This window comes from Rattus norvegicus, chromosome 1, assembly GCF_036323735.1.
Source record: "Rattus norvegicus strain BN/NHsdMcwi chromosome 1, GRCr8, whole genome shotgun sequence".
Classification (NCBI taxonomy): domain Eukaryota; kingdom Metazoa; phylum Chordata; class Mammalia; order Rodentia; family Muridae; genus Rattus; species Rattus norvegicus.
This window is the reverse complement of record NC_086019.1, coordinates 85,950,651-85,965,863: the sequence shown is the minus strand read 5'-3', so window position 1 is coordinate 85,965,863 and position 15,213 is coordinate 85,950,651. Positions and strand designations below refer to the sequence as shown.

Below are 15,213 nucleotides of genomic sequence, written 5' to 3'. Positions count from 1 at the left end.
GTTTGATCCCCATCTCAGCAGGTTGTCGTGTCTGGGGGTTGGACACAGGCCAGCCAGCCTAGTCTAATTGGTGAGCTTGAGACCAATGGTATCTGTTTCAAAAGAAGTGTATGGGGTCTCCGAGGATGACATGTGAGATTGCCCTCTGCCCTCCACATGTATGAGCACACACACATGTGTATATACACACATGTATACATAAAAATCCCACTGGTTTTGAAATCCCAACTACTTGAGAGGCTGAGGCAAGGGGGTTACCATAAGACCAAGTTTAGCCTGAGTTACAGAGAGAAAGGAAAGAAGGAAGGAGAAAAGGAAACAAATATCTAAGTCTGTCAGTACAAAATACCTGCAGCTTCCCACCCTCCATCCTGACCACATTTGGAAGATCAGTCTAATGTGCCCAGTTTTTTTCCAGCATCTCTGTTCCCATGGTAACCAGGGTGAGGCAGGGAATAGTCCAATGTTACCTGTCCCCTTAAGGCACTGAACCCACACACCTCCTACCCCTCCTTGCAATCTCCAAGCCCCACACCAAGGAATGTTCACAGATTGGGTGCCAGCAACTCTTGGCTAGAGGAACAGTGTATGTAGCCAGCCCCATAAGGCCTGGCCCCAGATCCCAGCCACACAAACACCCCACCCACGCAGTCACCAATAGAGGAAGCTCCACCAGTCACCCGCCCACATGCACAGCCATCCCCCTGCAGCGCATGATCTCAGGGAACAGATGCCTGTTCGTTTGAGAGACACCCCCAGCACAGCCTGAGACAGACACTGTCACCCTGTGAGACCCTTTTAATGTTCCTCCACGGACCTTGCTCTTTTGTTATTTAATTACTTTTTGTTTCTGTGAGACAGTGTGTTACTATTTAGCCTAGGCTGGCCTGGAACTCACTGGATAGTCCAAACTGCCTTGAAAATTACTACCCCCGCCTCAACTTCTAAAATCTGGGGTGTCCGGCATGCGCAATCACTTCGGGCTTAGATTCCGCTCTTTATACCACTGGCTGTCTGTGTACACTCTCCACACCACGTGTCTCTCTTTGCATATCAGCCTCTCTGACCACCATCATCTCCTTGCCTTTCTCTATGTCTCTGTATCTCCCTGCTTTTGCCTCTTTCCTCTCTCTGCCTTTCTTTGTCTGTGTTCTTTCCTTGTTGTCTTTGTCTCTCAGGGGCTTCCAAATGAAATAAAGTTAACACAGTCAGGCAGAAGACTTCTAATCAGGCAATAATTCGATCAACACATCTCAGCAGGAGAACTTACACAGCACACAGAGACATGGTCATGTAAGGACAGGCACCCACCTCCACACTTTGGGTTTAAAATTATTTACTTGAAACAGGGTCCCATGTAGTTCAGATTGGCCTCAAACTCTATGTGAAGGCTTAGCAATACGATTCAGTGAGTAAAGGCACCTGCCTTGAAAGCTTGTTGACCTAAATTTGATCCATAGAGCTCGTGTAAAAGGTTGAAAGAGAAGAGGGACTCTCCAAAGTTGTCCTCTTGTCTCCACAGGCAAGCTGTAGTCCACACACACCATGCATAGAGAAGGATGAACTTGAACACCTGATCCTCCCATCTTCACCTCCCACATGCTGGGATTAAAGAAGTGGGCTACCATGCGCCACTGATGTCATGGCACCGGGAATGGACACCAAGGCTTCAGGCGTGCTAAACACTCTACCACCAGGGTTATGTCTCCAGTTCTGTCTGTTAAGTAGGTATTCACACTGTAGGCAAGGCTGGCCTTTCAACTCATGGTTACCCTCCAGTCTCCAGTCTCCAGGCAACCAAGACCATGTTCAATTGAGTTTCAGGATACTGTGAGGACTGGCCTCTGGAGTGGGTTTGGCGCTGTCCGCGGTGCTGAAACACCACATCTGGGACTGGGGGTCCTGATGAGGAGCATCTTCCAAGACACACCGGGCTCATCAAATTCACGAACAGACACAGTGACACACTGACATAGTGGCATACACTTTGTCATGCACTCTCTTAGACAGCCCACAAACCGCTAACACGGTAGCTAATCTTGGTGACAGGTACGCCAATCAGTGCTCTGACAGGCAGCCCAGGAGAATGCCAACTGACAGGACAGTGAGAGACTCGAGCTACACAAGGGGTGGACTGACCTGAGAGCTTAGGAAAAAAGCCTTTCTGCCAAATTTCTGAAAATTCCATTCTACCCCTCACCCACTAAGAGTCCCGACTCTCTACTTTCTCATTTCCCGTTTCTCCACGGCCCCAGTTCTCTGGGTCTGAATCTTTTCCTATTTTCTGCTCTCGTTTCTCTCCTTTGCTTCCTTCTCTTTGCCTCTCTCTGTTCTGTCTTTGGCTATCTCCATTGTCTCTGATTCCTCCAGTCTCTGTGTTGATCCTGCCCAGGCCTCCACTCCAGCCTGGTTGCTTCAAAGCTCTTCTAATTAGCGCCTGCCCGTCAGAGGAAGGATGTGTTTCCCTAAACGCTAATTAGCCTCCTGTTCTCTTGTCTCCTGAAGCCACAGCTGGAAGCTTGGGAGGAGGCGGGAGGTGGGGGAGGAAAGAGGGTGTCCCAGGCTGGGGAAGCCGCGAGGGGGAGGAGAGGCCCATGGAATTGCAGCAGCAAGGAGGAAGCAGGTTAGACGACCAGAAGGACAAGAACCATAAAAAAGACACCTCTGCCATAACCTCTGTCTCTAGAGAGTTTGGCTAGGGATGATGATAGGGCTCCACTCCAAGCAGCCGCCACCTGCTCGTCCCAAAGAGAGAAAAGTGGAGAGCAGCTCAGGGTTTCTGATTAAAGCATAACCCGAGGCAGAAAGGAAGACCCAGGACAGAGCCAAGATTCCAGAGAGGAATAGCCTGAGAGGTCAGAGATGCAAGGAAGGAAAGCCATCACCAGCCGGCTGATGGCAAGGCAGAGGCCCCACGGCTGGAGGGAGCGCGTGGGTGGCAAGAGGAGGAAGCCAGCCGCTGCGGGGGCGGAGGAGCGGCGGGAGTCGAGGAGCGGAGGAGCAGCGCTATTGCACCGGGCAGGCGCAGGGGAGGTGAGGGGAGGCTCTCCAGAGACTCCGAACCCAGGGCACAGGGTTTGCAATGCCCTGTCCATCTGCGCATCTACAGGGCTACATGTGAGTCCAGGCACCTCCTAGTCTTCAGGAATCCATGCCCCATGTCTCCCAAGGCCAGTTCCTCTTCCCAGCTCCCTGGGTCTCTCACTGTTTCCCAGGTCCTCCGGGATCTCACAAGTCTCACCTCTGAGACTTTACCACACATTAAGCCTCACCCACACTCGACCACGACTTCTACTAAGCCAAGCATTCCAGATTGGCTCAGTAGGCCAGCCACTTACAAATGCCCCTTTCTAAAGACCTTCCTCCACCTGAGACTCCCTCCTTGCTTCCACATCCCAAACTGACCCTTCCAACCAAAATCCACCCAGGCCCCGCCCATTGTCAGGTTCCTCCCCCTTCTTCCCAATCAAATTCCATTTTCCAGTTTGGCCCCATTCAAGTCCTTCTCCTTCCTAAAGCTCCACCCCCCCACCTCGCCCCCACCACACCCCACCCCCATCTCCTCTCATCCACAGACTGACCATGATCCTTTCTTAAGCCGCGCCCTTTGGCCTGGTCAAACTTTGTCTCTGCATGGTCCCTTTCACTGTCAAGGTCCTATTCTCTTTTCAAACTCTTCAGACAACGTAGGCTCTCCTGAGCTTGGACTCCATCCCTTGCTTAGCCTAGTCAGGTTCTCTTTCTCTGCACACTTCCTCCTTCCCCCTCGCCCCTAGCTGCCCTGCCCTGAGAACTCCCAAGGTCCCACCCTGTCTCTACAGCCTCTCACAACCTCTTAGTTAAGTCCATTTCACAGGACCTGCCTACTCTGGCGACACACCCAGCCACATCCCCATCTTTTATTCAAGCAGGGTCATTTCTTAGATCCAGCCTACCTTAGCTCTGTCCCCTCCTTCAGCCAAGGCCATTTCCCAGGCCTCACTGTTCTTGGCCTTGCCCATCTCCAGCAAAGACTATTTCCCACACTCTGCCCTGCCCCATCCCCAGCCAAATCATTTTTTCAGGCTCTACCCACTCCCAGCCAAGCCATTCTTTAGTGACCCCTCTCACCCTGGCCCCACCCCATCTCCTGCTAGGGTTATTTTTTGTTTGTTTGTTTGTTTGTTTTTTGGAGCGGGGACAGGGTTTCCCTTTGTAGCCAAGGCTGTCCTGGAACTTGCTTTGTAGACCAGGCTCTCCGAAATTGGCCTGCATCTGCCTCCTGAGTGCTGGGATTAATGGCATGCGCCACCACTGCCTGCCAGGTTTAGGGCTGTTCTTCAGGTCAGCTTGACCCTGATCTCATCCCACCCACTCTAAGTAGGGGTGGTCCTCAGGCCCACCCAGCCCTTCCTCAGGCTCTACCTCTCTTCCACGCGTGCTTACATGGTCTCGTCATCGCCGAACTCCAGCTCTCCACAAGCATCCTCGTAGTGCACACCACCACCACGAGCCGTGCCGTCCACTGTGCGGTAGGGAAGGCGTACGGTGCCACGTGCGCCAGAGCTGCGCACCACACGCACATCCACGGTGCCCATGCACTCGCTCACATGCAGCAGGCGGTCCTGGAAGGAGAAGATGCCCGCGTGGTCGTCGTCCAGAATGGTGACGGTGGCCAGCAGTGGCGCCACCAGCCGCCCCTTGGGCCGCCCACCGCCGTCGGGCTCGAACATGCCCTGAGCATCGCCCACACGCAGGTTCAGCAGCCTCACGAAGAAGTGCTCGTCCTCCTCGAAGATGTCGTCGTCGATGATGCCGATGCGCAGCTCCTTCTGCGTCTCCCCGGGCTTGAACACCAGCGTGCCCTCGCTGCAGACGAGAACCAGAGGGGGCTGTCCCTATTATGTGCATATGTGTGTACAGTGCCTGCCAAGACCGGGAGATCCCCCAAAGCTGGAGCTACAGGGTTGTGTGCCTCCCTTCAAGGGTGTCGGGACTCCAATCCAGGTCTTTTGGGAGAGCATCCAGTGCTCTTAACCTTTAAGTCATTTTTCCAGTCCCAAGGAAGGCCTTAATGTCCTCAGGTTGCCTTTAGTATCTGCTGAAGTGGGAGTTTGGTGCAAAGCCCCTTAGCTTCTAGATTCTGTATTTGTTATCTGTAGTGGCTGTGGGCAATGTTGGGTTGAATAGCGGGGATTTAGGGACTTTGGAATAGACCTTGTCTTTCTGATTTAAGATAGATAGATAGATAGATAGATAGATAGATAGATAGATAGATAGATGGAGAGATAGATAGACAGACAGATCAGGGATGGGTAAGATGGCCCAATGGGTAAAAGTGATTGCCACCAATGTTGATGACCTGAGCTTGATTCCTGAGATTCTCAAGGTAGAAGGAAAGTGTTGACTTCAGCCATAAGTTGTCCCCCTGATCTTCGTGCATGCATACATTAGGCATACACACACACACACACACACACACACACACACACACACACACAAATAAATGTAATCTAGGGACTGGATCAGTGGCTAAGGGTACTGGCTGCTCTTCCAAAGGAACACACACACACACACACACACACACACACACACACACACACACACATGCTCAAAACCATTTATAACTCTAGTATTAGGGTCCTGGTACCCTCTTCTGGCTTCTGTGGGTGCCAAGCATACACTGGTGTGCAGACATACCTGTAGAGAAAACACTCATACACATAAAATAAAACAACAACAACAAAAAACTTTAAAAATGAAACCTAAAAATTAAAGAAAAATAAGACAAAAAGCTGAGCATAGTGGTGCAGCTACACCCCAGTCCCTCACTGGGGGGATTCTACACAGGTGTTCTATGGGTAAGCTACACCCCCATGCTGACTCAGATGTTAGTGAATCCTGAGCCCTGCAGATGAGGGGCCCCTTGGTTTGGAGCTCTGGGACTGGAAAGTGGAAGCCACCAACACTGTGCCAGTGTTGTATAAAAGGTTCTTCAGGAAAACCCCAACTCAGTGGGAGGGACATAGGCAACCCAGGGTCCTGTAGAACTAAGAATAAATGGTTAGAATCAGGGGCTCCTTGTTACTGGAGCCCTTGCCTTGACAGACACTGTCTTTGGTGGCTCCGAGCCTTATGAGCCAACAGACTATGAGCCTAGCTCAACCATAGAGCAAGGAGGTGAATGACCTCCAACCCCAGTGTCTCAGATGTACAAGGGAGCTAATAGCAGCAGAGAGCCATTTGCTTGAGGAGGGGACTTTAAATTCATACAGAAGCACTCAAATAAATTTAGCTGGCTGTGGTAGCTCACAGCTATAATCTTAGCACTTGGGAGGCAGAGGCAGGATTACCACTTTGAGGCTCACCCAGCCTATACAGCCAGAATAGTCTCAAGCAAAATAAAGCAAATTGTCTAGTGATATTTGCATACAATTGTTAGAATCCTAGAAGTCTACAAGCTGGGGTTGTGGCTGAGTGGTAGAGGGCCTGCCTAGCAGCCACAACGTCCTGGGTTTCATCCCCAACGCTGCATAAACCATGTGTAATGGTGCATGCCTGTTATCCCAACACAAAGAGAGGCAGGGGGATTAGGAGTTCAAGAGCACCATGTGCCATATAGAAAGTTCTAGAGCAGTTTGGATGACCAAAGATTTCACCTAAAAACAAACCTCTCAGAATTCTAAAATAAGATATTTGAAATTCTAACTTAAGGGGGAGCAGAACATGGGGGTAGCTTCATCTTTGTCAAATAATCAAACTGGACCCCCACCGGCAACAAAGGAGCAGGCACCGTGCACCTGCAAAGTGGACCAAGGAGGCAGCTTCCCTTCCTTGGCCTCCTGCACAAAGTACACACAACGTGGTCTCTGTCTGTGGAACTATGAGGCCAGGTCAAATTGCAGATAGTTCTAGGACCCTAGTTTCAAATGCACTGGGGATGGGGAGGAAGCTGCACAAGCACGAGGACCTGAGTTCAGCTCCCGAGAGCCTACATGAATGCCAAGTGGGCATGGTGGCCCAGGTTTAACTCCAGCCCCATAGGGTGGAGACTGGATCCTTAGAGCAAGCTGGCTAGGAAAGCTAGCAGTATCTGCAAACTCTGAGTGATGGGAGAGCCCGCCTTATGAATGAGGTGAGGGAGATGGAGGGTGACTCCCGTCATCACATGCACTGTCATACATGTGTACCGACACATTCAAACATTCCTGTACACACATAGGGACACACTGATCAGCCACACATGTGAAAACGGGAGAGGAGAGAAACATGGACACAAAACTCATGGGAGGTCTAAGAAACAGAATGAAGAAAGTCATTGAGATGTGGCAGTCAAGTGACATGTGTGCCTTTGGGTTCAATGGGAGGAGAGGGAGGACACTATGCCAGAGGATGCCATGGGGACCCTGGAAGAGGCAGGCAGATCCTGGAGATTCACTAGGTTGACTCTGCTACATTCCATTAATTAAAATAAAATAAGGGCTGGAGAGATGGCTCAGTGGTTAAGAACACTGGCTGCTCTTCCAGAGGTCTTGAGTTCAATTCCCAGCAACCACATGGTGGCTCACAACCATCTGTAATGGGATCCGATGCCCTCTTCTGGTGTGTCTGAAGACAGTGACAGTGTACTTATATACACCTAAAATAAATAAATCTTTAAAAAAATAAAATAGTATGCCAGGCAGTAGTAGCACATACCTTCAACCCCAGCACTAAGGAAGCAGAGGCAGGCAGATCTGCATTTGAGGCCACCCTGGTCTACAGATGAGTTCCAGGACAGTCAGGGCTACACAGAGAAACCCTGTTTTAAACAAACAACAAACAAATAAACAAACAAAGCCAGCATGGTCCAGAAATAAGAGGTACAAATGACTTGTGAATGTTGAGGGGAAAAATCTCAAAGGCAACTCTGCCTACCCCAGAATCTGGTACATTTAGGAGGCAGGAAAATTATTACATAGAACCAGCACTTCTTCCCAATGGCTAAGAACTTGATAAAACTACAGACATGGGGCTGGGGATTTAGCTCAGTGGCAGAGTGCTTACCTAGGAAGTGCAAGGCCCTGGGTTCGGTCCCCAGCTCCGAAAAAAATGAACCAAAAAAAAAAAAAAAAAAAACTACAGACATTACAAGGGCCTGTCTGTACACCAAGAGCGGCAGGTAATGAGGGCAAGGTGGAAAGCAGTGTGGTGTAGCTCCTTTACCACAGGGCACCCTGAAAATGTATTTAAGCAGCAGGGATGCCCCTTCCTCTGAATAACAAAATATTCCATAGTGGTGTGGCTCAGTGGTTACACCCTGCCTAGAATCCCCCAGTGAGGGGCTTGGGGCATGGCTCAGGGAAGTGAAGGAATGAATGATGGCTGGATCATGAATGAATGAATGATGAATGAATGCATTCATACACTGATGCTACAGATCTGCAAATAGAAAGGAAGGGAGACTCTAGAGGAGATCCTGAGGCTTAGCCCAAGGGAGGCACTATGCCTCCCTTCTCATGTGACCTGCCTAGAACCCACGTGCACCTAGACTCACCTATGCTCGGGACCAATCTGGACAAAGACTATACGACCTACCTATACTATACCATTATACTATAGGACACTAGTACACTATAGTATACTACCTATTCTAAGACTTACCTGGACCCGGGACACACTTGCCGTTGGGATCTATGTGGGCCTGAGAGTCTCCTGAAGCAGGACCTAACTTTACTTGGGAACTACTTGGGTCCAAGAGCCACCTAGATTGGGACCCACCTGGATCTTGGTCCTACTCATAGCTGGGACCCACGTGAACCTGAGAGTAACCTGTACCAGGACGCACCTGTACTCATAATCGGAGCCTGCCTTTGCAGAGCCATCCTCCGTGCGGTAATCCACGTAGAAGGTGCTGTTGCCCTCACCACCCTGGCAAGCCACCGACAGCAGCACTGACCCGCAGTTCTCCAGGCAGTGGTAGAGGCTGGGCTCAAAGAAGATGCGGCTGGCACCATCGTCCTCATCATCGGGGGCACCATCGTTGGCCCCAGGCCTGCGGGCAGCATCCGCAGCGTGTCGGCGCAGCACGTTGCCCGCACCTGTCATCAGCCGCGTGGCCTGGATGCGGTAGAAGGCACGGCTCTTCTGCTGGTGCAGCAGTGCATAGTACTTGGCGATGCCCACCAGCTGCTCCAGGTCCTTATCCGGGTGCTTCTGCTTTAAGTCCTTAAGAATCTGGATGACCTCGCGCCGGCTGGCGTCCAGCTCACGCGCCTCAGCGGGACCTGTGCCCAATGCACCCAGCTCGCCTGGGACCTCAGTGCCCACGAATGTGCCATCCAGCTCGATGCTCTTGGGCGGGTCTCCCTCTGCCCCGATGATGATTCCGCTGCGAGGGTCGGTGCGATAGCGCTTGTACACGTACTTGTAGAAGAGCAGTCGCTTGTCCGCCATCCAGGCGAACACCACACACACCGGGAAGAAGACCAGCGTGAGCAGTGCCTCCCACACCTGAGGGCAGCAGACTGTGAGTGCTCTACATGCTGTCCCTTTCTCCTGCTCATCTCTGTTCACTTCTGCTTCTCCTATGCTCATGTTTCTCCACACACACACACCCATCTAACACATCCATCCATATGTCAACCCACCCATCCATCCATCCACCCACCATCCATCCATCCAACACTCACATCCACCACTTATCTATCCTTCCCATCCATCCATCCTCCATCTAGCCAGCTACCCAGTCACCCGTCCTCCTTCTACCCAAACGTCCATCATCTACCTATTCCTGTATCAACTCCCCATCTATCCACCTATGTATCCTTCCTTCGTCCACACATCCACTCATCCATCAACACAAGCATGCACACAGCCATCCACCCGTTTTCCCATTCACCCACTCATGCATTCTTCTGCAGCCCTACTATTTATCCCCCCTCCTTCCTTTCCCCTCTCCTTTCCCCATCTCATGTCAGTTTTAATGGCCTGACTCTTCATCTCTGCCTCTCTTACTGTCTCTTCTGTCTGCCCCCTTCTCTCAGCTGGTGTTTTTAATCTTCCTTCTCTTCTCCTTTTCACTTGTTCCGGTTACCTAGGTTCCCTCGCCTCTATGTCCTTTTTTTTTTTTTTTTTTTTTTTAAATCTTTTTGTAGACACCTGGCTCTCTCCCTTGAAGAGTCTTCAAAGTTTTTCTCCTCTGCCCTCTCAGTAAGTGCGCCTCTCCAAACGGCATGTGCTCTTTGCCCGCCTCCCTCCTGGTCTTCTTATTCATCTACCCACTGAGCGCTATACCTTGCTGCATATGCACTAGACACCAAGACATTCTTAGCCTCCGCCAAGTGACGATGTCCCACTTGTGGTCCTGGCTTATCAGGGTTATCTCTTCCTGTGCCTCCCCCTCCATTTCCTCCTCTTCACCTTGCACACATGTTCTCTGATCGCCACAATCACTCCATCTCACCATACAAGAACTGGTGACCAGAGCTCCAGACAGCCTTTCCTTCCTCAGAGTCTGAGCGGATCTCATGGGCAAGACTGACTCTAAAAGTTCATTTCTGGGATCTGGGGCAATCATTTATCTTTCATTCCTTGGAAGCTGCCCCACGTCAGGTAGCTGAGGAAATCCAATGACCTCATGGTCAGTTAATGAGGGCCACCTCTAAGCTGGAGCTGCCATGCCTGTCCCTAGCACAGAGCACTGCCTGCTCCTGGCACATGTGAAACACCCAAGAGGTGAAATGATCTGGCACAATTTGGTGATTGGAGCAACTTGGGAGGCTGAGGCAAGAGGACAACATGGTCTAGGCTAGCCTGGAAAACTTGGTGAAATCTTTTCTCAAAAAGCTGTGGTGGGGGCTTGGGGGCTGGGAAGATGGTCCTGAGTTCAATTCCCAGAAACCACAGGGTGGCTCACAACCATCTGTAATGGGGTCCAATGTCCTCTTCTGGTGTGTCTGAAGACATTGACAGTGTACTCACATACATAAAACAAATAAATATTTTTAAAAAAGCTCTGTGGGTAAAGATGCATGCTGCCAAGACGGACACCCTGAGGTTGATCCCCAGGGCCCACAGAGTAGAAGGAGAAAACTGATTCTTTCAAGTTATCCTCTGTCTTTCTTCCTGGGTACCCACCATATACATCCAACACAAACATCAACTTTAGAGGGGTTTAGTCAGGTGTGGTGGTGCATGCCTTTAGCTCTGGGAAGGCAGAGGCAGGTTGATCTCTACAAGTTCAAAACAGGCCAGGGCCTTGTCTCAAAAATTATTTTTTTTTAATTTTTAAAATATTTTAGGTTTTGAGAAAGAAATCGGTGGAGCTGGAATGATATAGCTCAGTGGTTAAGAGCACTGGCTGTTCTTCCAGAGGACCCAGGAGATTCAGTTGCCAGCGCTCACACGGAGGTTTGCAACTATCTAAAACTCCAGTTCCAGGGATCCAGCATCCTCTCCTAGTCTCTGCAGGCAGCAGGCACACATGGTGCACAGACATGCAGTAAAACACTCGTACATGTAAAATAAAAATAAATAAATCCCCCCAAAATGGCTTCATGGTAGAATGCTTGCCTAGAACCTATGATTGAAGGGCTGGGACCTTGGCTCAGTACCACCTGCCTAGCATGTGAAGGTCCTAGCCTAGCATGTGAAGGTCCTGGCCTAGCATGTGAAGGTCCTGGCCTAGCATGTGAAGGTCCTAGCCTAGCATGTGAAGGTCCTAGCCTAGCATGTGAAGGTCCTGGCCCAGCATGTGAAGGTCCTGGCCTAGCATGTGAAGGTCCTGGCCTAGCATGTGAAGGTCCTGGCCTAGCATGTGAAGGCCCTAGCCTAGCATGTGAAGGCCCTAGCCTAGCATGTGAAGGTCCTGGCCTAGCATGTGAAGGTCCTAGCCTAGCATGTGAAGGTCCTGGCCTAGCATGTGAAGGTCCTAGCCTAGCATGTGAAGGCCCTAGCCTAGCATGTGAAGGTCCTAGCTTCAATCTCCAACACAAAAAAGCAAAGCAAACAACCAACAAAAACTGACTGAGCAGCGGTGGTGCAGCTTTTAATCCCAGCACTTGGGAGGCAGAGGCAGGTGGATCTCTGAGTTCAAGACCAGCCTGGTCTACAGAGTGAGTTCCAGGACAGCCAGAGCTACACAGAGAAGCCCTGTCTTGAAAAATTAAAAAATTTTTTTAATTGAGAGAGAGGGAGAGAGAATATTTGTGCAGTTGTCTAAGGCCAGAAAAGGGTATCAAATCCCCTGGAACTGGGCTTAGAGGAATTGTGAGCCACAGATCTGGGTGCTGTGAACCCATCCTGTCTCCTCTGCAAGAGCAGCAGGCACTCCCCACTGCTAAGCCATCTCTCCAGGTCACAAAGGCTATCACATAAATATCCACGACACCATCTTCTCATTCAAGGTAAGAAGGAAAGGACGGAGCGCTTCAGATGATGTGGTCCCCAAGTTTCTTACAAAGATGTCTGAGAGAGAAAGAGGATTTTTCATTGTTTATAACATTATTTGTTTATTGTTGTGAAGTGGGAGGGGGCATGGAGGTCAGAGACAAACTTTCAGAAGCTACTCAGGCCCTTAGGCTTGGCTACAAAGCACCTCTATCCACTGAGCAATCTTGCCAGTCCAGATCTGGTCTCGCTAGCCCTTAGTCCCCACCCCTTAGTGTGTCCAGATGGCTCTGAGACCTCATAGCTCCACTGGGGCAAAAGCAGGGGAGAGCACTCATGGAGGCTCCCCTCTCTGTCTGTGTCTGTCTGTCTGTCTCTGTCTCTGTCTGTCTCTGTCTCTGTCTCTCTCTCTCTCTGTGTGTGTGTGTGTGTGTGTTCATTAATGGAGTTTCTCCATTAATTGGCAAAAGCCCCCAGCCTCTCCCACTTCATTTCCTTCCCTGAGTATAAATAAAAGGTCCATCTGGACCTTGCCTCCATCTGGAGCTGTGGTATCTTCCATCTTCCTTCTACCTTCTACATCATAGCCAGCTTTTATGTCTCCTCCACTCTGCTCCTCCCTACAACTCACCCACAGTATCTAAAATTCCTTCTTCACAGAGCTCTCTCTTTCTCTCTTTCATATACATGTGTGTGTGTGTGTATGTATGTATGTATGTATGTATGTATGTATGTATGTATGTATGTTTGTATATACTGGGTGAGGTGTGAGTCCCGTGCTGGGGAGGTGGAGACAGGAGGTCTCCTGAGCTCAGGAGCTATCCAGTCTAATCAGTCAGTGATCTGTAGGTTCAGAGAGGGACCCTGTCTCAAAAAATAAGGTGGACCACTGAGGAAGCCCGGTCATTGACCTCTGTGGCTGCACACATGTGTACACTCACACGAAAACCTTCACCTCACACACTCACACAAAGGCTATTTGGATTCGGTCCTAAGCCAGGATGCAGTCCTTTTTTAAGAGAACCTGAAAACTGAGGCTGTGGAGATGGCTCAGTGGTTAAGGGCACTGACTGCTCTTCCAGAGGTCCCATGCCCAGATAAACCCTGCAGTCTCTACTTTGATACCAACTCTAGGGCACTTTTATATCTGGGTACTTCTAGAGTAGAATCTATTAAGTGACAGCAGTTAACAGATCATGCACAGCGTGAATGAGTGAGTCTTGGGCACCACAAATAAATTATGCATGTGGGTGTACAAATTAGGCCAGACCCATGAATAAATTATGCAAATAGAGGCTGCACTCTTAGACTTGTGGGAAATAAATTAACCAAATGTTGTAAAGGAAGATGAGGACAGGCAGGGGTGCTGGTGAAGACACTGGACGCTGGGGAGATAGACGGAGGATTGTGGGAATCGGGGTGTGAGCCAGGCAGCTGTGAGTTTCAAATTTGTCTTGGTGTGGAAATAAATTATGCAAAGGGGACACCGGCTTTTGCTGGTGTCCCTGCCAATTGGATGGGAGTATAAACTACACTGAATCTGAACTGAAGCTGAATAATGAATGAGCCATGCAAACTGCCCATCTCTCTGGCCCTACACAGAGATAAATTATGCAGATGTGTGTACCACAGATGCCAGCCTGTGGATATATTATGTAAATGGGCCAAGTTACTCAAATTGATTTGCGCTGTCAGAACACAGGAGGCTGGTCAATGCAAATGAAGTGTGAATTATGCAAATAGAGATGTCTTATGGTAAAGTCCAGAGTAAATTATGCAAAAAGAGTGCTCTCAGGTAACTGCGTGGCTAGCTGAGGCATGTCTTACATGGATCTTGGGCTCTGTTAGCTAATGCACAGCCTTGGGAATTACCTTCTGGGTGGGCACAGAGCTCTCTACTTGTACCTGCATTTTTAACTTGCTGTCTTTGGCTCAGTCCCCTGGTGCAGAGTGTGACGGGCACTCGTACCCGCACGGGTGTGCACGCGCATGCACGCACGCACGCACGCACGCACGCACACAAATGCACACACACAGACATTCCAAGCCACCAGGCCTGGAGTGTTGGTCTTTACTCACCTGGACCACGCCTGGAGAGAAAACTGCTAGAATGAGATAAAGCCAGACATAGGCAAAGATGCTCCAAGAGGCTGTGACGAAGAAGACCCTTAAGTGCTTGATCTTACGGCTCTCACCAGCCGGGATGACATACACACACACAGCAATGACCACAAACATGTTGAAGGCGGCACTGCCCACGATGGTGCCTGGGCCTAGCTCACCCGCCTGGAAGTTGTGGCCACAGACCTCGATGACAGACAGCAGAATCTCAGGTGCTGAGGAGCCCAGGGCCATGAGTGTAAGGTTGGACACCGTTTCATTCCAGATGCGTACAGTGCCCACGCTGGTCTCCCCATTTGCCTTGGTGATGGTGATCTCTTTCTCCTTGGATGTGATGACCTCAATGGATGCCATAAAACGATCAGCAATGATAGACACACCCAAGAACATGTAGACCATGGCCACAAAGTACACCACGGCCCGTGCAGCCTTGTCCCCCAGTGATGGGTCGTCGGGTTCCCACACAGGCAGCAGCACCCCTGGTTGGCAGCGGTAGGAACCTTGGCAGCCGCCTGGGCTGGCATCGCTGTCATTAGCTGGGGGAGGTGGCAGGGATGGGGTCGGAGTAGCTTCCCCCAAGCAGTGGGGTGCCCCCAGAAGGAGGGCAACCCCCACCAAAGCCAAGGGAGCCATGGGGGGTGGTCAGGTCCTGGGGAGAGGAGCAAGAGATCAAAGTGAGCAGATCACATGCCTCCCTGCCACTCAAAATGCACAGTGTGGTCTGGGGGCGTGGCTCAGTGGTTG

General features: G+C 50.5%; 1 protein-coding gene across 5 annotated transcripts in view; it reads right to left on the bottom strand.

Moving 5' to 3' along the window:
- Slc8a2 (solute carrier family 8 member A2) overlaps nucleotides 1-15,213 on the bottom strand; it is a 38,149-nt gene that overhangs the window by 17,037 nt on the left and 5,899 nt on the right. For 4 of the 5 annotated variants that reach the window (XM_039080746.2, XM_039080711.2, XM_063270123.1 and 1 more), the window contains exons 2-4: nucleotides 14,428-15,118; nucleotides 8,807-9,471; nucleotides 4,426-4,848 (exon numbers count right to left, since the gene is read on the bottom strand). In XM_039080746.2, coding sequence (XP_038936674.1) covers nucleotides 4,426-4,848; nucleotides 8,807-9,471; nucleotides 14,428-15,102 — 1,763 coding nt within the window. In that variant the 5' untranslated portion in view covers nucleotides 15,103-15,118. Of the gene's footprint in view, nucleotides 1-4,425; nucleotides 4,849-8,806; nucleotides 9,472-14,427; nucleotides 15,119-15,213 lie in introns of those variants that run through there. The other variant, NM_078619.2, reaches the window with a different exon arrangement.